Consider the following 21,548-nt stretch of genomic DNA (forward strand, 5'->3'; position numbering starts at 1 on the left):
GGGGGTCTCTGATAATAATGGGGTCTCTGATAATAATGGGGGTCTCTGATAATAATGGGGCCTCTGATAATAATGGGGGTCTCTGATAATAATGGGCTCTCTGATAATAATGGGGCTCTCTGATAATAATGGGGTCTCTGATAATAATGGGGTCTCTGATAATAATGGGGTCTCTGATAATAATGGGCTCTCTGATAATAATGGGGTCTCTGATAATAATGGGCTCTCTGATAATAATGGGGCTCTCTGATAATAATGGGGTCTCTGATAATAATGGGGTCTCTGATAATAATGGGCTCTCTGATAATAATGGGGTCTCTGATAATAATGGGCTCTCTGATAATAATGGGGTCTCTGATAATAATGGGGTCTCTGATAATAATGGGGGTCTCTGATAATAATGGGGTCTCTGATAATAATGGGGGTCTCTGATAATAATGGGGCCTCTGATAATAATGGGCTCTCTGATAATAATGGGGGCTCTGATAATAATGGGCTCTCTGATAATAATGGGGCTCTCTGATAATAATGGGGTCTCTGATAATAATGGGCTCTCTGATAATAATGGGGCCTCTGATAATAATGGGGTCTCTGATAATAATGGGGTCTCTGATAATAATGGGCTCTCTGATAATAATGGGGTCTCTGATAATAATGGGCTCTCTGATAATAATGGGGCTCTCTGATAATAATGGGGTCTCTGATAATAATGGGCTCTCTGATAATAATGGGGTCTCTGATAATAATGGGCTCTCTGATAATAATGGGGTCTCTGATAATAATGGGGGCTCTCTGATAATAATGGGGTCTCTGATAATAATGGGGGTCTCTGATAATAATGGGGTCTCTGATAATAATGGGGGTCTCTGATAATAATGGGGGTCTCTGATAATAATGGGGCCTCTGATAATAATGGGCTCTCTGATAATAATGGGGGCTCTGATAATAATGGGCTCTCTGATAATAATGGGGCTCTCTGATAATAATGGGGTCTCTGATAATAATGGGCTCTCTGATAATAATGGGGCCTCTGATAATAATGGGGTCTCTGATAATAATGGGGTCTCTGATAATAATGGGCTCTCTGATAATAATGGGGTCTCTGATAATAATGGGCTCTCTGATAATAATGGGGCTCTCTGATAATAATGGGGTCTCTGATAATAATGGGGTCTCTGATAATAATGGGCTCTCTGATAATAATGGGGTCTCTGATAATAATGGGCTCTCTGATAATAATGGGGTCTCTGATAATAATGGGGGCTCTCTGATAATAATGGGGTCTCTGATAATAATGGGGGTCTCTGATAATAATGGGGTCTCTGATAATAATGGGGGTCTCTGATAATAATGGGGGTCTCTGATAATAATGGGGCCTCTGATAATAATGGGCTCTCTGATAATAATGCGGGCTCTGATAATAATGGGCTCTCTGATAATAATGGGGCTCTCTGATAATAATGGGGTCTCTGATAATAATGGGCTCTCTGATAATAATGGGGCCTCTGATAATAATGGGGTCTCTGATAATAATGGGGTCTCTGATAATAATGGGCTCTCTGATAATAATGGGGTCTCTGATAATAATGGGCTCTCTGATAATAATGGGGTCTCTGATAATAATGGGGTCTCTGATAATAATGGGCTCTCTGATAATAATGGGGTCTCTGATAATAATGGGCTCTCTGATAATAATGGGGTCTCTGATAATAATGGGGGCTCTCTGATAATAATGGGGTCTCTGATAATAATGGGGGTCTCTGATAATAATGGGGTCTCTGATAATAATGGGGGTCTCTGATAATAATGGGGTCTCTGATAATAATGGGGGTCTCTGATAATAATGGGGCCTCTGATAATAATGGGGGTCTCTGATAATAATGGGGCCTCTGATAATAATGGGGGTCTCTGATAATAATGGGGGCAGTATGATAATAATGGGGGCAGTATGATAATAATGGGGCCTCTGATAATAATGGGGGTCTCTGATAATAATGGGGGCAGTATGATAATAATGGGGGCAGTATGATAATAATGGGGTCTCTGATAATAATGGGGTCTCACTGGAACATTGATGAGGCAGCACAGACTCTCATTGCTTTTGCTGCTTTGTTATGGGGTCACGCCGTCCGTGAGTAGGTAACAGTGTATAGGGTGGGCTTTCTGGCTGCTTCCGGATTATCAGATTTCGGATTAGCGAGCGCTCACTGTCCATGAGATCAGCAGCACCCAATGGCGCCGTTTTCTGGTGCATGATCTCCCCATATCACCGCCTCCCGTCCGCTGCTGCCTCACCAAACGCCTCATTGATTTTCTCATCAAAATGTTCCTAAATCCATCGCACCCTCCTGTCAGCCGCCGCCGAGCGCCAATATGGAGGCTAAATATAGCGGAAACCAGGTGTAACGAGGAGGCGAGGACAGATCCCATGTCTGCAGCTAAAGAAAGCGCTGAGACCACCGCCGCCGGCCCCCGAGGGGTTAATGGCAACACTATATTATTATTATTTCTTGTTTTCCAGAAAAATGTGAAGGAAAAAAGCGAAGAATTCGAGATCTGATCAGTGTCACGAAGAAAACAACCCGGAGAAATGCAAGAAAATAGCGAGAAATGCAGAATAAAACCGAGCAAAAATGTCAGCGAGATGGAGAAATCAGGAAAAATCCCTGTACTTCTAATAATCTGCTGCTGTATCTAATCTTCTCCTGTGTGATACTGTCTGCTGAGCCGTGCATCTAATCCTATCCTGTGTGATACTGTCTGCTGAGCCGTGTATCTAATCCTATCCTGTGTGATACTGTCTGCTGAGCCGTGTATCTAATCCTATCCTGTGTGATACTGTCTGCTGAGCCGTGTATCTAATCCTATCCTGTGTGATACTGCCTGCTGAGCCGTGTATCTAATCTTATCCTGTGTGATACTGTCTGCTGAGCCGTGTATCTAATCCTATCCTGTGTGATACTGTCTGCTGAGCCGTGTATCTAATCCTATCCTGTGTGATACTGTCTGCTGAGCCGTGTATCTAATCCTATCCTGTGTGATACTGACTGCTGAGCCGTGTATCCAATCCTATCCTGTGTGATACTGTCTGCTGAGCTGTGTATCTAATCCTCTCCTGTGTGATACTGACTGCTGAGCCGTGTATCCAATCCTATCCTGTGTAATACTGTCTGCTGATCCGTGTATCTAATCCTATCCTGTGTGATACTGTCTGCTGAGCTGTGTATCTAATCCTATCCTGTGTGATACTGTCTGCTGAGCCGTGTATCTAATCGTATCCTGTGTGATACTGACTGCTGAGCCGTGTATCCAATCCTATCCTGTGTGATACTGTCTGCTGAGCCGTGTATCTAATCCTATCCTGTGTGATACTGACTGCTGAGCCGTGTATCTAATCCTCTCCTGTGTGATACTGTCTGCTGAGCCGTGTATCTAATCCTCTCTTGTGTGATACTGTCTGCTGAGCCGTGTATCTAATCCTCTCTTGTGTGATACTGACTGCTGAGCCGTGTATCTAATCCTATCCTGTGTAATACTGTCTGCTGATCCGTGTATCTAATCCTATCCTGTGTGATACTGTCTGCTGAGCTGTGTATCTAATCCTATCCTGTGTGATACTGACTGCTGAGCCGTGTATCCAATCCTATCCTGTGTGATACTGTCTGCTGAGCCGTGTATCTAATCCTATCCTGTGTGATACTGTCTGCTGAGCTGTGTATCTAATCCTCTCCTGTGTGATACTGACTGCTGAGCCGTGTATCCAATCCTATCCTGTGTAATACTGTCTGCTGATCCGTGTATCTAATCCTATCCTGTGTGATACTGTCTGCTGAGCTGTGTATCTAATCCTATCCTGTGTGATACTGACTGCTGAGCCGTGTATCCAATCCTATCCTGTGTGATACTGTCTGCTGAGCCGTGTATCTAATCCTCTCCTGTGTGATACTGTCTGCTGAGCTGTGTATCTAATCCTCTCCTGTGTGATACTGACTGCTGAGCCGTGTATCCAATCCTATCCTGTGTAATACTGTCTGCTGATCCGTGTATCTAATCCTATCCTGTGTGATACTGTCTGCTGAGCTGTGTATCTAATCCTATCCTGTGTGATACTGACTGCTGAGTCGTGTATCTAATCCTATCCTGTGTGATACTGTCTGCTGAGCCCTGTATCTAATCCTATCCTGTGTGATACTGACTGCTGAGCTGTGTATCTAATCCTCTCCTGTGTGATACTGACTGCTGAGCCGTGTATCTAATCCTATCCTGTGTGATACTGACTGCTGAGCTGTTTATCTAATCCTCTCCTGTGTGATACTGACTGCTGAGCTGGGTATCTAATCCTATCCTGTGTGATACTGTCTGCTGAGCCCTGTATCTAATCCTATCCTGTGTGATACTGACTGCTGAGCTGTATCTAATCCTATCCTGTGTGATACTGTCTGCTGAGCCGTGTATCTAATCCTATCCTGTGTGATACTGTCTGCTGAGCCGTGTATCTAATCCTCTCCTGTGTGATACTGTCTGCTGAGCCGTGTATCTAATCCTATCCTGTGTTATACTGTCTGCTGAGCCGTGTATCTAATCCTATCCTGTGTGATACTGACTGCTGAGCCGTGTATCTAATCCTATCCTGTGTGATACTGACTGCTGAGCCGTGTATCTAATCCTCTCCTGTGTGATACTGTCTGCTGAGCCGTGTATCTAATCCTATCCTGTGTGATACTGTCTGCTGAGCCGTGTATCTAATCCTCTCCTGTGTGATACTGACTGCTGAGCCGTGTATCTAATCCTCTCCTCTGTGATACTGTCTGCTGAGCCGTGTATCTAATCCTCTCCTGTGTGATACTGACTGCTGAGCCGTGTTTCTAATCCTCTCCTGTGTGATACTGTCTGCTGAGCCGTGTATCTAATCCTATCCTGTGTGATACTGACTGCTGAGCTGTGTATCTAATCTTATCCTGTGTGATACTGTCTGCTGAGCCGTGTATCTAATCCTATCCTGTGTGATACTGACTGCTGAGCCGTGTATCTAATCCTATCCTGTGTGATACTGTCTGCTGAGCCGTGTATCTAATCCTATCCTGTGTGATACTGACTGCTGAGCCGTGTATCTAATCCTCCCCTGTGTGATACTGTCTGCTGAGCCGTGTATCTAATCCTATCCTGTGTGATACTGACTGCGGAGCCGTGTATCTAATCCTATCCTGTGTGATACTGACTGCTGAGCCGTGTATCTAATCTTATCCTGTGTGATACTGACTGCTGAGCCGTGTATCTAATCCTCTCCTGTGTGATACTGACTGCTGAGCTGTGTATCTAATCTTATCCTGTGTGATACTGACTGCTGAGCTGTGTATCTAATCCTCTCCTGTGTGATACTGACTGCTGAGCCGTGTATCTAATCCTATCCTGTGTGATACTGTCTGCTGAGCTGTGTATCTAATCCTATCCTGTGTGATACTGACTGCTGAGCCGTGTATCTAATCCTATCCTGTGTGATACTGTCTGCTGAGCTGTATCTAATCCTCTCCTGTGTGATACTGACTGCTGAGCCGTGTATCTAATCCTCTCCTGTGTGATACTGACTGCTGAGCCGTGTATCTAATCCTATCCTGTGTGATACTGACTGCTGAGCTGTGTATCTAATCCTCCCCTGTGTGATACTGTCTGCTGAGCCGTGTATCTAATCCTATCCTGTGTGATACTGACTGCTGAGCCGTGTATCTAATCCTATCCTGTGTGATACTGACTGCTGAGTTGTGTATCTAATCTTATCCTGTGTGATACTGACTGCTGAGCTGTGTATCTAATCCTCTCCTGTGTGATACTGACTGCTGAGCTGTGTATCTAATCCTATCCTGTGTGATACTGTCTGCTGAGTCGTGTATCTAATCCTATCCTGTGTGATACTGACTGCTGAGCTGTGTATCTAATCCTATCCTGTGTGATACTGACTGCTGAGCTGTTTATCTAATCCTCTCCTGTGTGATACTGACTGCTGAGCTGGGTATCTAATCCTATCCTGTGTGATACTGTCTGCTGAGCCCTGTATCTAATCCTATCCTGTGTGATACTGACTGCTGAGCTGTATCTAATCCTATCCTGTGTGATACTGTCTGCTGAGCCGTGTATCTAATCCTATCCTGTGTGATACTGTCTGCTGAGCCGTGTATCTAATCCTCTCCTGTGTGATACTGTCTGCTGAGCCGTGTATCTAATCCTATCCTGTGTTATACTGTCTGCTGAGCCGTGTATCTAATCCTATCCTGTGTGATACTGACTGCTGAGCCGTGTATCTAATCCTATCCTGTGTGATACTGACTGCTGAGCCGTGTATCTAATCCTATCCTGTGTGATACTGTCTGCTGAGCCGTGTATCTAATCCTATCCTGTGTGATACTGTCTGCTGAGCCGTGTATCTAATCCTCTCCTGTGTGATACTGACTGCTGAGCCGTGTATCTAATCCTCTCCTCTGTGATACTGTCTGCTGAGCCGTGTATCTAATCCTCTCCTGTGTGATACTGACTGCTGAGCCGTGTTTCTAATCCTCTCCTGTGTGATACTGTCTGCTGAGCCGTGTATCTAATCCTATCCTGTGTGATACTGACTGCTGAGCTGTGTATCTAATCTTATCCTGTGTGATACTGTCTGCTGAGCCGTGTATCTAATCCTATCCTGTGTGATACTGACTGCTGAGCCGTGTATCTAATCCTATCCTGTGTGATACTGTCTGCTGAGCCGTGTATCTAATCCTATCCTGTGTGATACTGACTGCTGAGCCGTGTATCTAATCCTCCCCTGTGTGATACTGTCTGCTGAGCCGTGTATCTAATCCTATCCTGTGTGATACTGACTGCGGAGCCGTGTATCTAATCCTATCCTGTGTGATACTGACTGCTGAGCCGTGTATCTAATCTTATCCTGTGTGATACTGACTGCTGAGCCGTGTATCTAATCCTATCCTGTGTGATACTGACTGCTGAGCTGTGTATCTAATCTTATCCTGTGTGATACTGTCTGCTGAGCCGTGTATCTAATCCTATCCTGTGTGATACTGACTGCTGAGCCGTGTATCTAATCCTATGCTGTGTGATACTGTCTGCTGAGCCGTGTATCTAATCCTATCCTGTGTGATACTGACTGCTGAGCCGTGTATCTAATCCTCCCCTGTGTGATACTGTCTGCTGAGCCGTGTATCTAATCCTCTCCTGTGTGATACTGACTGCTGAGCCGTGTATCTAATCCTATCCTGTGTGATACTGACTGCTGAGCTGTGTATCTAATCCTCCCCTGTGTGATACTGTCTGCTGAGCCGTGTATCTAATCCTATCCTGTGTGATACTGACTGCTGAGCCGTGTATCTAATCCTATCCTGTGTGATACTGACTGCTGAGTTGTGTATCTAATCTTATCCTGTGTGATACTGACTGCTGAGCTGTGTATCTAATCCTCTCCTGTGTGATACTGACTGCTGAGCTGTGTATCTAATCCTATCCTGTGTGATACTGTCTGCTGAGTCGTGTATCTAATCCTATCCTGTGTGATACTGACTGCTGAGCTGTGTATCTAATCCTATCCTGTGTGATACTGACTGCTGAGTTGTGTATCTAATCTTATCCTGTGTGATACTGACTGCTGAGCCGTGTATCTAATCCTATCCTGTGTGATACTGACTGCTGAGCCGTGTATCTAATCCTCTCCTGTGTGATACTGTCTGCTGAGCCGTGTATCTAATCCTCTCCTGTGTGATACTGACTGCTGAGCCGTGTTTCTAATCCTCTCCTGTGTGATACTGACTGCTGAGCCGTGTATCTAATCCTATCCTGTGTGATACTGACTGCTGAGCTGTGTATCTAATCCTCTCCTGTGTGATACTGTCTGCTGAGTCGTGTATCTAATCCTATCCTGTGTGATACTGACTGCTGAGCTGTGTATCTAATCCTATCCTGTGTGATACTGACTGCTGAGTTGTGTATTTAATATTATCCTGTGTGATACTGACTGCTGAGCCGTGTATCTAATCCTATCCTGTGTGATACTGACTGCTGAGCCGTGTATCTAATCCTCTCCTGTGTGATACTGTCTGCTGAGCCGTGTATCTAATCCTCCCCTGTGTGATACTGTCTGCTGAGCCGTGTATCTAATCCTCTCCTGTGTGATACTGACTGCTGAGCTGTGTATCTAATCCTCTCCTGTGTGATACTGACTGCTGAGCCGTGTATCTAATCCTCTCCTGTGTGATACTGGCTGCTGAGCTGTGTATCTAATCCTCTCCTGTGTGATACTGACTGCTGAGCCGTGTATCTAATCCTCTCCTGTGTGATACTGACTGCTGAGCCGTGTATCTAATCCTATCCTGTGTGATACTGACTGCTGAGCTGTGTATCTAATCCTCCCCTGTGTGATACTGTCTGCTGAGCCGTGTATCTAATCCTCTCCTGTGTGATACTGACTGCTGAGCTGTGTATCTAATCTTCTCCTGTGTGATACTGACTGCTGAGCCGTGTATCTAATCCTATCCTGTGTGATACTGTGTCTGAGCTGGGTATCTCAGCGTGGTACAGTAGATGAGCGTGTGCTCAGATGCTGGATGATTGGATACTCTGGATACACCCGGCTGGTTCCTGGTTCTCTCGGCTGCTGATTGTGAGATGCCGCATTTCCTACATTGTCGGATTGTAGAGCTGATGTCGGGGTGAAGCCGCTGAGTCCTGGGGATTCCGGTATAGTAGGAGGTGAATGAAGGGTTAACATTTATCAACCTGTGTGCAGACATGACATATTTATAGAGAGACAGGTCAGAAGATATGTTGGCAGCTGTGAAGGATCTGATGTGCGGGATGGGGGGAGATGGGCAGATCACTGGAGACTCCGCACCCCCAGCCCAAGACCCCTATCAGACTCAGCAGACCACCGGAGAGAAGGTAACCCCGAGAGCCGGGAGCGGGACACAAACGAGGATCCATCTATTATCTATCTATCATCTATCTATCTATTATCTATCTATTATCTATCTATTATCTATTATCTCTCTATTATCTATCTTCTATCTATTATCTATTATCTATTTATTATCTATCTATCTATTATCTCTCTATTATCTATCTTCTATCTATTATCTATCTATCTCTCTATCATCTATCTATTATCTATCTCTCTATCTCTCTCTGTGTCTATAATACCAGATAAAAGGGGGATAAAGCAGCATCACCCAGACTTGTGGGTATAATCACAGAGTTTGGGCCCCTGGACTGTAAAGTACAATGAAGAACGGCAGAATTCCCATGTAAATAAGTGCAGCCTTGTATTTCCTCGGTGCCGGCCATGTACAGAGCAGTGAATGAGCCTCTGTCACTCCACCAGAGTCTAATCTATGACTCTTTCATTCTTTCCATCATTCTTTCTCTCTTTCTTCTTTCTCTTTCTTTCTCTCGCTTTCCTTCCTTCTTCCCCTCATTCTGTCACTCTCGCTCAGTCTTTCTCTGTTTCTGTCTGAGGGGCTCCGGCCTCTGAGGGGCAATGGCTGACAATGTTCCCATTCACTGACAGAAAGCAGAAATCCTATCACACTGTGAATTAGGAGGCTCCTGCCGTTACCCCGGGATTAGTCAGTGATTCTATAGATCCCTGCACCCTTGTACATAAGGGGCAGCAGCTGGGAGCCCCCCATCCCGGGCATTCAGGACTGTGGAGAGCCAGAGACCACCTATGTGGGGGTCCGGTGACCTCATCGTCTGTGATCAGATCCTAAATATGGAGCCAGAATGTAAACATATATTTAGCCCATGAAATGGAGATGTCACACGCACATAAACGCCAGGAAACCCGAGGACTGGATGACGGGGGTCCGCAGAGCAGCCCACCCCGTTATCACTGCTGTCAGAGGCTTGTTACCTGAGACCCCAATATTCTCAATAGAAACAAGCTAATGGCATATGTGTCACTATAAAGAGGCTAGTGCGGACCCCCAGTGTCCCAGGATCTAAGTACAAGGAGGTAATCAGTGTCCCTGTATCTGTGTATTAGGAGGAGATCGGTGTCCCTGTATCTGTGTATTAGGAGGAGATCGGTGTCCCTGTATCTGTGTATTAGGAGGAGATCTATGTCCCTGTATCTGTGTATTAGGAGATCGGTGTCCCTGTATCTGTGTATTAGGAGATCGGTGTCCCTGTATCTGTGTATTAGGAGGAGATCGGTGTCCCTGTATCTGTGTATTAGGAGGAGATCGGTGTCCCTGTATCTGTGTATTAGGAGGAGATCGGTGTCCCTGTATCTGTGTATTAGGAGGAGATCGGTGTCCCTGTATTTGTGTATTAGGAGGAGATCAGTGTCCCTGTATCTGTGTATTAGGAGGAGATCGGTGTCCCTGTATCTGTGTATTAGGAGGAGATCGGTGTCCCTGTATTTGTGTATTAGGAGGAGATCAGTGTCCCTGTATCTGTGTATTAGGAGATCGGTGTCCCTGTATCTGTGTATTAGGAGGAGATCGGTGTCCCTGTATCTGTGTATTAGGAGGAGATCGGTGTCCCTGTATCTGTGTATTAGGAGGAGATCGGTGTCCCTGTATTTGTGTATTAGGAGGAGATCAGTGTCCCTGTATCTGTGTATTAGGAGGAGATCGGTGTCCCTGTATCTGTGTATTAGGAGGAGATCGGTGTCCCTGTATCTGTGTATTAGGAGGAGATCGGTGTCCCTGTATCTGTGTATTAGGAGGAGATCGGTGTCCCTGTATCTGTGTATTAGGAGGAGATCGGTGTCCCTGTATCTGTGTATTAGGAGATCGGTGTCCCTGTATCTGTGTATTAGGAGATCGGTGTCCCTGTATCTGTGTATTAGGAGGAGATCGGTGTCCCTGTATCTGTGTATTGGGAGGAGATCGGTGTCCCTGAATCTGTGTATTAGGAGGAGATCGGTGTCCCGGTATCTGTGTATTAGGAGATCGGTGTCCCTGTATCTGTGTATTAGGAGGAGATCGGTGTCCCTGTATCTGTGTATTAGGAGGAGATCGGTGTCCCTGTATCTGTGTATTAGGAGGAGATCAGTGTCCCTGTATCTGTGTATTAGGAGATCGGTGTCCCTGTATCTGTGTATTAGGAGGAGATCGGTGTCCCTGTATCTGTGTATTAGGAGGAGATCGGTGTCCCTGTATCTGTGTATTAGGAGGAGATCGGTGTCCCTGTATCTGTGTATTAGGAGGAGATCGATGTCCCTGTATCTGTGTATTAGGAGGAGATCAGTGTCCCTGTATCTGTGTATTAGGAGGAGATCGGTGTCCCTGTATATTAGGAGGAGATCGGTGTCCCTGTATCTGTGTATTAGGAGGAGATCGGTGTCCCTGTATCTGTGTATTAGGAGGAGATCGGTGTCCCTGTATCTGTGTATTAGGAGGAGATCGGTGTCCCTGTATCTGTGTATTAGGAGGAGATCGGTGTCCCTGTATCTGTGCATTAGGAGGAGATCGGTGTCCCTGTATCTGTGTATTAGGAGGAGATCGGTGTCCCTGTATCTGTGTATTAGGAGATCGGTGTCCCTGTATCTGTGTATTAGGAGGAGATCGGTGTCCCTGTATCTGTGTATTAGGAGATCGGTGTCCCTGTATCTGTGTATTAGGAGGAGATCGGTGTCCCTGTATCTGTGTATTGGGAGGAGATCGGTGTCCCTGAATCTGTGTATTAGGAGGAGATCGGTGTCCCGGTATCTGTGTATTAGGAGATCGGTGTCCCTGTATCTGTGTATTAGGAGGAGATCGGTGTCCCTGTATCTGTGTATTAGGAGGAGATCAGTGTTCCTGTATCTGTGTATTAGGAGATCGGTGTCCCTGTATCTGTGTATTAGGAGGAGATCGGTGTCCCTGTATCTGTGTATTAGGAGGAGATCAGTGTCCCTGTATCTGTGTATTAGGAGATCGGTGTCCCTGTATCTGTGTATTAGGAGGAGATCGGTGTCCCTGTATCTGTGTATTAGGAGGAGATCGGTGTCCCTGTATCTGTGTATTAGGAGGAGATCGATGTCCCTGTATCTGTGTATTAGGAGGAGATCGGTGTCCCTGTATCTGTGTATTAGGAGGAGATCGGTGTCCCTGTATCTGTGTATTAGGAGGAGATCGGTGTCCCTGTATCTGTGTATTAGGAGGAGATCGGTGTCCCTGTATCTGTGTATTAGGAGGAGATCGGTGTCCCTGTATCTGTGTATTAGGAGGAGATCGGTATCCCTGTATCTGTGTATTAGGAGGAGATCGGTGTCCCTGTATCTGTGTATTAGGAGGAGATCTATGTTCCTGTATCTGTGTATCAGGAGGAGATCGGTGTCCCTGTATCTGTGTATTAGGAGGAGATCGGTGTCCCGGTATCTGTGTATTAGGAGGAGATCGGTGTCCCTGTATCTGTGTATTAGGAGGAGATCGGTGTCCCTGTATCTGTGTATTAGGAGGAGTTCGGTGTCCCGGTATCTGTGTATTAGGAGGAGATCTATGTTCCTGTATCTGTGTATTAGGAGGAGATCGGTGTCCCTGTATCTGTGTATTAGGAGGAGATCGGTGTCCCTGTATCTGTGTATTAGGAGATCTGTGTCCCTGTATCTGTGTATTAGGAGGAGATCTATGTTCCTGTATCTGTGTATTAGGAGGAGATCGGTGTCCCTGTATCTGTGTATTAGGAGATCGGTGTCCCTGTATCTGTGTATTAGGAGGAGATCGGTGTCCCTGTATCTGTGTATTAGGAGGAGATCGGTGTCCCTGTATCTGTGTATTAGGAGGAGATCGATGTCCCTGTATCTGTGTATTAGGAGGAGATCGGTGTCCCTGTATCTGTGTATTAGGAGGAGATCGGTGTCCCTGTATCTGTGTATTAGGAGGAGATCGGTGTCCCTGTATCTGTGTATTAGGAGGAGATCGGTGTCCCTGTATCTGTGTATTAGGAGGAGATCGGTGTCCCTGTATCTGTGTATTAGGAGGAGATCGGTATCCCTGTATCTGTGTATTAGGAGGAGATCGGTGTCCCTGTATCTGTGTATTAGGAGGAGATCTATGTTCCTGTATCTGTGTATCAGGAGGAGATCGGTGTCCCTGTATCTGTGTATTAGGAGGAGATCGGTGTCCCGGTATCTGTGTATTAGGAGGAGATCGGTGTCCCTGTATCTGTGTATTAGGAGGAGATCGGTGTCCCTGTATCTGTGTATTAGGAGGAGTTCGGTGTCCCGGTATCTGTGTATTAGGAGGAGATCTATGTTCCTGTATCTGTGTATTAGGAGGAGATCGGTGTCCCTGTATCTGTGTATTAGGAGGAGATCGGTGTCCCTGTATCTGTGTATTAGGAGATCTGTGTCCCTGTATCTGTGTATTAGGAGGAGATCTATGTTCCTGTATCTGTGTATTAGGAGGAGATCGGTGTCCCTGTATCTGTGTATTAGGAGGAGATCGGTGTCCCTGTATCTGTGTATCAGGAGGAGATCGGTGTCCCTGTATCTGTGTATTAGGAGGAGATCGGTGTCCCTGTATCTGTGTATTAGGAGGAGATCGGTGTCCCTGTATCTGTGTATTAGGAGGAGATCGGTGTCCCTGTATCTGTGTATTAGGAGGAGATCGGTGTCCCTGTATCTGTGTATTAGGAGGAGATCGGTGTCCCTGTATCTGTGTATTGGGAGGAGATCTATGTTCCTGTATCTGTGTATTGGGAGGAGATCTATGTTCCTGTATCTGTGTATTAGGAGGAGATCTATGTTCCTGTATCTGTGTATTAGGAGGAGATCTATGTTCCTGTATCTGTGTATTAGGAGGAGATCGGTGTCCCTGTATCTGTGTATCAGGAGGAGATCAGTGTCCCTGTATCTGTGTATCAGGAGGAGATCGGTGTCCCTGTATCTGTGTATTAGGAGGAGATCTATGTTCCTGTATCTGTGTATTAGGAGGAGATCTATGTTCCTGTATCTGTGTATTAGGAGGAGATCTATGTTCCTGTATCTGTGTATTAGGAGGAGATCTATGTTCCTGTATCTGTGTATTAGGAGGAGATGTATGTTCCTGTATCTGTGTATTAGGAGGAGATCTATGTTCCTGTATCTGTGTATTAGGAGGAGATCTATGTTCCTGTATCTGTGTATTAGGAGGAGATCTATGTTCCTGTATCTGTGTATTAGGAGGAGATGTATGTTCCTGTATCTGTGTATTAGGAGGAGATGTATGTTCCTGTATCTGTGTATTAGGAGGAGATCGGTGTCCCTGTATCTGTGTATTAGGAGGAGATCGGTGTCCCTGTATCTGTGTATTAGGAGATCTATGTTCCTGTATCTGTGTATTAGGAGGAGATCTATGTTCCTGTATCTGTGTATTAGGAGGAGATCTATGTTCCTGTATCTGTGTATTGGGAGGATTCCTGCTCTGATTTCTGCACATTAGGAGACTGTCTGACAGGTGCCGTCCTGGGTTACTGTGTATTAGCAGTGGGGGCCGCCTTGTATATTTTAGGATTAGTGAGTTGTGCTGGGATGAAGGTGACAATGAGACAGAAGTATAAAGGTCGCTCTCGGGGGTGACCCCTATATTAGAGTCTCCGATCCCGTCTGTCACCTCCTCTGGGGATTCCTGGACTGTGCGGGAAGCGGTTAATTATAGACAGACGTGTCCGGTGGCGGCTGAGTGACAGTGATGAGTGTCGGCTGATCAATGACAGCCCGTGTGTCTGGGGCTGCAGCCAATCACATCGCAAGAATCCAACTCTAGGATCAGGTGGGGAAGGGGGGGTATGAACAATATGGAGGAGGTAGATACTGGTATTGTCTGCACATAAGAGGTGGATACACTTATAATCTATGTATAAGAGGTGGGTGCCCTTATAGTCTCTATATAAGAGGTGGGTGCCCTTTTAATCTCTGTATAAGAGGTGGGTGTCCTTATAATCCCTGTATAATAGTTAGCTGTCCTGATAATCTCTGTATATAAGAGGAAGGTGTCCTTATAATCTCTGTATAGGAGGTGGGTGCCCTTATAATCTCTGTATAAGAGGCGGGTGCATTTATAATCTCTGTATATGAGGTGAATGCCAAAATAATCTATGTATAAGAGGTGGGTATCTTTATAATCTCTATATAAGAGGTAAGTGCCTTTATAATCTCTGTATAAGAGGTGGGTGTCCTTATAATCCCTGTATAATAGTCAGATGTCCTTATAATCTCTGTATAATAGTTAGCTGTCCTGATAATCTGCATATAAGAGGAAGGTGTCCTTATAATCTCTAGGTCTAGTTGCTCTGTGTAGGGAATTCGTCAGCTTCTTCTTTCTTCCTGACAGTCGTCCATCACTTGGTCAAGATGTCTCAGAAGAAAGTCTCATTTAAGACGAAATCCTCCAAGAAGAGTGTGGCGCCCTCTGTGGCAGCCAGCAGCTACTACACCGACTCCATTGGGTTCATGGCCATGGACAGCAACGTCCCGGGTCTGTCCAACGTCATCCTGCAGAAGCTGAACATGAAGAGCGTGAATGAGTACAGGTGCCAATGCGTCCTCCGTCTCCCACCCGCCGCCGTCTTTATGGTCACGTCTAGCGCAAGCATTTCCTCTCCTGGCTGTTAGAGGTCATCTCTCCTTTTTCCTCTGGCCAGGTCTGCTGTTGAGGGCAACAGTCTCGCCATAAACTTTGGCATTCGGACGTATGCCGAGATGTTTCAGAAGATGGAAGATACCTACAAGTTCTGTGCGCAGTGCAAGAAGCTGCCGTCTCGACTTCCCGATCCACGAACCATGAGACGCTGTAAGAGGTAGGTAACTTTTATCTCCGCTCCACCAGAACAGCTCCAGTCACACCTTAATCAGTAGACCCTGACACAAAAACAGGACTTCCAGTAGCGATGACCACCTTAGGCACATATACACAAGGTGTCACACTGGTCCATGAAGACCATCTAAACAGATCCACATCCATCGTCTGATCACACATATCCCATGATGGAGAAGTCTTCACACTCAAAATCTTGGCCACCTGGAATATCTCGGAAGCATCTGAAGAACCCATAAAATCTACTTTCCAGAAACCGCTTATTATTTGCCTCCTCCTAGGTGCCAGAACGTTTACTACTGTTCTTCAGAGTGTCAGAGGGAAAACTGGCCGATACATAAGAAGTTCTGCAGGAAGCTGAAGGTGGCCGCCATCGACAGGCTCGTGGAGTGGCTGATATTTACAGGTAATCAAAGAATGAAAGTTCAGAACAAAGTGCTTTTTGTACTTTTGAACTAGATTTATTGTCCTACATGTTGTCACAAGCATGTTGGAGGTCAGTTATCCACAATCGGAAGAATATGTTATCACAAAGACCTCATTGACCAGTGGTCTCCAGCCTGAAGACTATGTTGTCACAAGGACCTCATCGACCAGTGGTCTCCAGCCTGAAGACTATGTAGTGATTAGGACATTGTAGACCAATGGTCCACAACCTGAAGACTATGTAGTCATTAGGACATTGTAGACCAGTATTTCCCAAACTCCAGTTCTCGCGGCCCTCAACAGGTCATATTTTTAGGATTTCCATAGGCTGCACAAGTTGGAGAATTCCTGATACTTCCATCACCTGTACAATACTAAGGAAATCCTGAAATCATGACCTGTTGGGGTCCGGGAGGACTGGAGTTTGGGAAACACTGTCGTAGACCAATGGTCCACAACCTGAAGACTATGTAGTCATTAGGACATCGTAGACCAATGGTCACAACCTGAAGACTATGTAGTCATTAGGACATCGTAGACCAATGGTCCACAACGAGAAGACTAGTCATTAGGACATCGTAGACCAATGGTCCACATCCTGAAAACTTTGTTGTCATGAGGACATTGTAGACTAGTGGTCTCCAGCATGAAGACTATGTTGTCAAGGGGAACTTGTAGTCTAGTTTTCTCCATCTTGTGGCTGCCCAGCATTTCGGTCAGTGCTACTCTCAGTATATTTTATTTGGCCACTTGCTGAGATGCTACAGATTGGTGACCGTTGATCTACAATGTCCTTTTAATGGCATAGTCTTCAGGATGGAGACCACCGGTTTTCAATGCCCTTGTTATAGCATAGTCTTCAGGATGGAGAGCACTGGTTTACAATGCCTTTATTACAACATAGTCTTCAGGATGGAGACCACCGGTTTACAATGCCCTTATTACAACATAGTCTTCAGGATGGAGACCACCGGTTTACAATGCCTTTATTATAGCATAGTCTTCAGGATGGAGACCACCGGTTTACAATGCCCTTATTATAGCATAGTCTTCAGGATGGAGACCACCGGTTTACAATGCCCTTATTATAGCATAGTCTTCAGGATGGAGAGCACTAGTTTACAATGCCCTTATTACAATATAGCTTTTAGGATGGAGACCACCAGTTTACAATGCCCTTATTATAGCATAGTCTTCAAGATGGAGACCACCGCTTTATGATGTCCTCGTGACAAAATTGTCTTCAGTATGGAGACTTCTGATCTACAATGTCCTCGTTATAACATGGTCTTACTGTAAGGTTGGAGACCTCGGGTCTACATGGTTTTTGCTATAACATGGTCTTCGGGATGGAAACCACCGGTCTACAATGTCCTTATGACAACCTAGCCTTAATGCTGGATACCACTGACAACTACTGTACATTTCCCACAGGTGACATCCCTTTTCCCACTTCTCCTTGGACTAAATGCTTCACGAATATAAAGTCTTGGGATGACTGGTTTGCAATGCAAGAAAATTTGGAGGAAAAACTGGACGCCATTATGGCTGGACGCTATATGGGAATCTTATGGTCCAATGCAGGAAAGCCAAAGCCAGAAACCAGGGAACTCCGGGACTCCGTCAAACGCTTGACCACAGATTTCTTCACCAGGCCAGTGACAATAGGTTTTGCTATTAATACCTTCTGTATTGACCCTTACAGTGGGCCGGTCACTGTCCACATAGTGGGGGCTTCTCACATAGAAACCTTAAATATCAGAGCAACAGACTACGATGAGCTCGCTAAGATGTTTCCCAGAAACCAGGGTCTGGAAGTCGTCATGATTGGGCCAGAAGTGGTGGAGGGTCCAGTGATGAGGCCTCCACTGACAGCATATGGACCACGGGGTAAAGTGTACGTGAGCGGGTACAAGAGCTTATATCACGTCTTCTGGGAAACACTGGTGGAAAATGCAAGAGCGGCCAGGCCCGATCTGGTGGTGGGATTCCATCCAGGTATGTGTGACATCAGGCGTTGGCCATCTGCCACCTCGATACTCGATCCCTCACAAACAAAGCTATTTTTTTCGTTTGCCATACTTGGTATTCTGAAGAACTCATATGTGTGAGCCATAAGTTCAAACAGGAATCATCGGGACCCTTGCAGGGCTAACATCACAAGGAGGTGCCAGGTTACCAGCCTGAGCTCGGACTGTAGAGAATCCTACGAATTTACAGTCCTTGTAGACCTGTAGCTGTGAAGCTTAAGTACAGCTTCTTGATCCAGCCTCTGCCTGCCAGGAACGGTAGCCTCATCCGGGCGGGCAGCCACAAAAATCCTGGATGGCTTTGCGGTTTGCATAAACGAGACATCCGGGGACAGCTGAGGAGAGCTCAAGAGTAGATATGTGAAAGAAATCCAGCACAAAATCATAGGGGCTGCTTAAAGAGAACCCGTCACTTTGCTCACACAAAGATGGGCAGGAGACTGGGAATAAGGAGCTAAGGTCCTGGAAGCCGCAGGTGGACAGGATACGTCCTGAAAGCCACAAGTGGACAGGAGACATCCTAGAAGCCGCAGGGGGACAGGAGACTGGGAATATGTAGCTGAGGTCCTGGAAGCCGCAGTTGGACAGGAGACTTCCTGGAAGCTGCACGCAGGCAGGAGATGGAGAGTAGTTAGCCGAAATCCTGGAAACCGCAGGTGGGCAGGAGACCAGGAACAGGTTGCCGAGGTCCTGGAAGTCGCAGGTAGACAGGAGATGTCCTGGAAGTCGCAGGTGGACAAGAGAATGGGAATAGGTAGCCAAGGTTTTTGAAGCAGCAGGTGGAAAGGAGATGTCCTGGAATATGCAGGCAGGAGATTTGAGAGTAGTTAGCCGAAATCCTGGAAACCGCATGTGAGCAGGAGACCAGGAACAGGTTGCCGAGGTCCTGGAAGCCGCAGGTGGACAGGATACGTCCTGAAAGCCGCAAGTGGACAGGAGACATCCTAGAAGCCGCAGGGGGACAGGAGACTGGGAATAGGTAGCTGAGGTCCTGGAAGCCGCAGTTGGACAGGAGACTTCCTGGAAGCTGCACGCAGGCAGGAGATGGAGAGTAGTTAGCCGAAATCCTGGAAACCGCAGGTGGACAGGAGACCAGGAACAGGTTGCCGAGGTCCTGGAAGTCGCAGGTAGACAGGAGATGTCCTGGAAGTTGCAGGTGGACAGGAGACTGGGAATAGGTAGCCAAGGTTCTTGAAGCAGCAGGTGGAAAGGAGATGTCCTGGAAGCCGCAGGTGAACAGGAGACATCTTGGAAGCCGCAGGCAGAGAGGAGACTGGGAATAGGTAGCCAAGTCCTGGAAGCTGCAGGTGGAAAGGAAATGTCCTGGAATCCATAGATGGTCAGGAGACTGGGAATAGGTAGCCGAGGTCCTGGAAGCCACAGGTGGACAGGAGACTTCCTGGAAGCCGCAGGCAGACAGGAGACCGGGAGTAGGTTGCCAAGGTCGTGGACCTCGCAGTTGGATAGAAGATGTCCTGGAAGCCACATGTGGCAGGAGACTGGGAACAGGTAGCAAAGGTCCTGGAAGCCGCAGGTGGACAGGAGACCAGAAACAGGTAAATAGGACAGAGAAGCACTAAGTGTCTTAATACCAAGACACATGTGCATAACATATACTGTACCTTAGCTTGGTCTCTATAATGAGAACCATTCCCTCTCCATCAAAGCTATGTTCATGGCAGAGATCTGCCAATCATGTAGGGTCTCTACACAGCCCATTTTTCCCCAGGACACGACTATAGTGGGGTCACAAGCCAAACCTTCACCTGCCTGCAGCCACCACTAAGGGGAGCTCACTGTATATTGTGATCATTGAGTCCTATCCCCCCTAGTGGTGGTTGCAGGTATGACCGCGTTAGTGTTCCTGTATATGCAGGGGATTTGTCGCTTTGTATCTGCCTCACAATGATCTCTTAGCCAAGTTCCTCAGTTTTCACACCAGACCTCATGTGTCCTCTCGACTGGTGTGATGTAATGGCAGTGCCCAGTTATTGTGACGCGGCTCCGTCACATCTAAAATCTCCACTAATCTCCAAGAGATTACCAGCGAGCTGTCAGCGCTATATATAAGAGACCAGGAATCTCACACTCGGGGGTCTCCGGCGGGATGATATCTCCCACATTCATTTTAGGATATTGGGTCCCGAAAAAAAAACAGCAGGAGCCAATCAGATTGTACTGGACTGGTTGCTATGAGCAACAACACATCCATCAAATGTTACAAAGAAATATTACTGTTGCCCGTGGCAACCTAACAGTCAAACGTCAGTTAGTAGCAGTTTGAAATGATAAACTCTGAATTCTGTGGTTGCCATGGATACAACCTGAATTCACTGTGTGCCCATGAAGCAGCCTAGAAGGGCGAAACCTCAGTACCCCAAAATGTTTAGAAAATACTCTCTGGCTTCTCACAATAGTGTCATGTACAGGCTGTACCCCTTCCACCACCTCATCTTTTTGGCCCCTTTGGGACAGTTTTTGGGCATACCCTCCACTAACCACTGCCCTTTCTCAAGCCAGGTCACTTTTTCAATCTTTCCTCCCAGACTTTACTAAAGAGCTCACTGTTGGATTCTCAGTTAACTCATTCTGCTAAAGAAGGCACATAGCGTCATTTTTTTTTTTAATGAAACCCAATTACAACATTTTTTTTATCCCCAAGTATATGTATTTATGTAAAAAAACAAAAATCAAAATCCTCCCCGAAGGTGGACGACTCGGTTACCCCTCTTAACTCTATTGGCAGGATTCCACGCCTCGCAGGGTCTGGCCGAGGGCTGGCTCCCAACTCTGCTGCTCCTGCGCGACTACAACATCCCCACACTGTTCACCATGTACAAGTAAGTGCTGCCGTCTCCCCCGCAGCCGCTAGCACTACAACTCCCAGCATGCCCTGACAACCTCCGTCTCCTTCCCTTGCAGCGAGCAGGAGCTGAAGTATTCCCTGCAGTTTCTGGCGGAGCTGGATGCCCGGATTCTGGATTCCGGCCCGTTTCCATTCACTTCCCAGAAGCCGGAGCAGGTTCAGTCGGACCCCAACAAGCCCCCCGTGAGCAGCAACGCCTGCTACCTGCTGTTCAAGGGGGCAACGTGGTTTAGTTCTGGTACCGGCATGGGAGAGCTGGACTTGGACTGACTTAGGGAGAGACACAAACCGCCCCTCATAGCTCAGCATCCCGGACCCCACTAAGGGCACAATGGCCCCAAACTGTCTGTGCCCATCCCAGGGAACTATCATGTGGCCCACCTTCCCCGTAGTGACGACCCCTAACCTAATGTTCCTGGACACTAATATTTGTTCCAATAAATTACACAACATCGTGTC

The 21,548-nt window shown here is 46.6% G+C and overlaps 1 protein-coding gene across 3 annotated transcripts; it reads left to right on the top strand.

Annotated features, from left to right (window-relative positions):
* Positions 1-8,436: 8,436 nt before the first annotated feature.
* MSS51 (MSS51 mitochondrial translational activator) lies at positions 8,437-21,548 on the top strand. Of its 3 annotated transcripts, none has more exons than XM_077274217.1 (7): positions 8,437-8,736; positions 15,285-15,483; positions 15,595-15,750; positions 16,049-16,173; positions 17,628-18,191; positions 20,970-21,063; positions 21,146-21,548. In XM_077274217.1, exons 2-7 carry the CDS (start codon positions 15,305-15,307, stop codon positions 21,357-21,359), a joined length of 1,332 nt encoding a protein of 443 aa, XP_077130332.1. In that variant the 5' UTR covers positions 8,437-8,736; positions 15,285-15,304; the 3' UTR covers positions 21,360-21,548. The 3 variants fall into 3 exon arrangements, with proteins under 3 accessions (XP_077130332.1, XP_077130333.1, XP_077130334.1); XM_077274218.1 differs by lacking the exon at positions 8,437-8,736 and adding an exon at positions 8,781-8,925; XM_077274219.1 differs by lacking the exon at positions 8,437-8,736 and adding an exon at positions 9,749-9,997.

The sequence above is a fragment of the Ranitomeya variabilis genome, chromosome 7 (assembly GCF_051348905.1).
Source record: "Ranitomeya variabilis isolate aRanVar5 chromosome 7, aRanVar5.hap1, whole genome shotgun sequence".
NCBI classification, from domain to species: domain Eukaryota; kingdom Metazoa; phylum Chordata; class Amphibia; order Anura; family Dendrobatidae; genus Ranitomeya; species Ranitomeya variabilis.

Coding starts and splice junctions, on each gene's coding strand:
- MSS51 (XM_077274217.1), top strand. CDS start 15,305: ATGTCTCAGAAGAAAGTCTCATTTAAGACGAAATCCTCCAAGAAGAGT. Junction 18,192..20,969: donor GGTGGTGGGATTCCATCCAG/GTATGTGTGACA, acceptor CTCTATTGGCAG/GATTCCACGCCTCGCAGGGT. Junction 21,064..21,145: donor ACACTGTTCACCATGTACAA/GTAAGTGCTGCC, acceptor CTTCCCTTGCAG/CGAGCAGGAGCTGAAGTATT.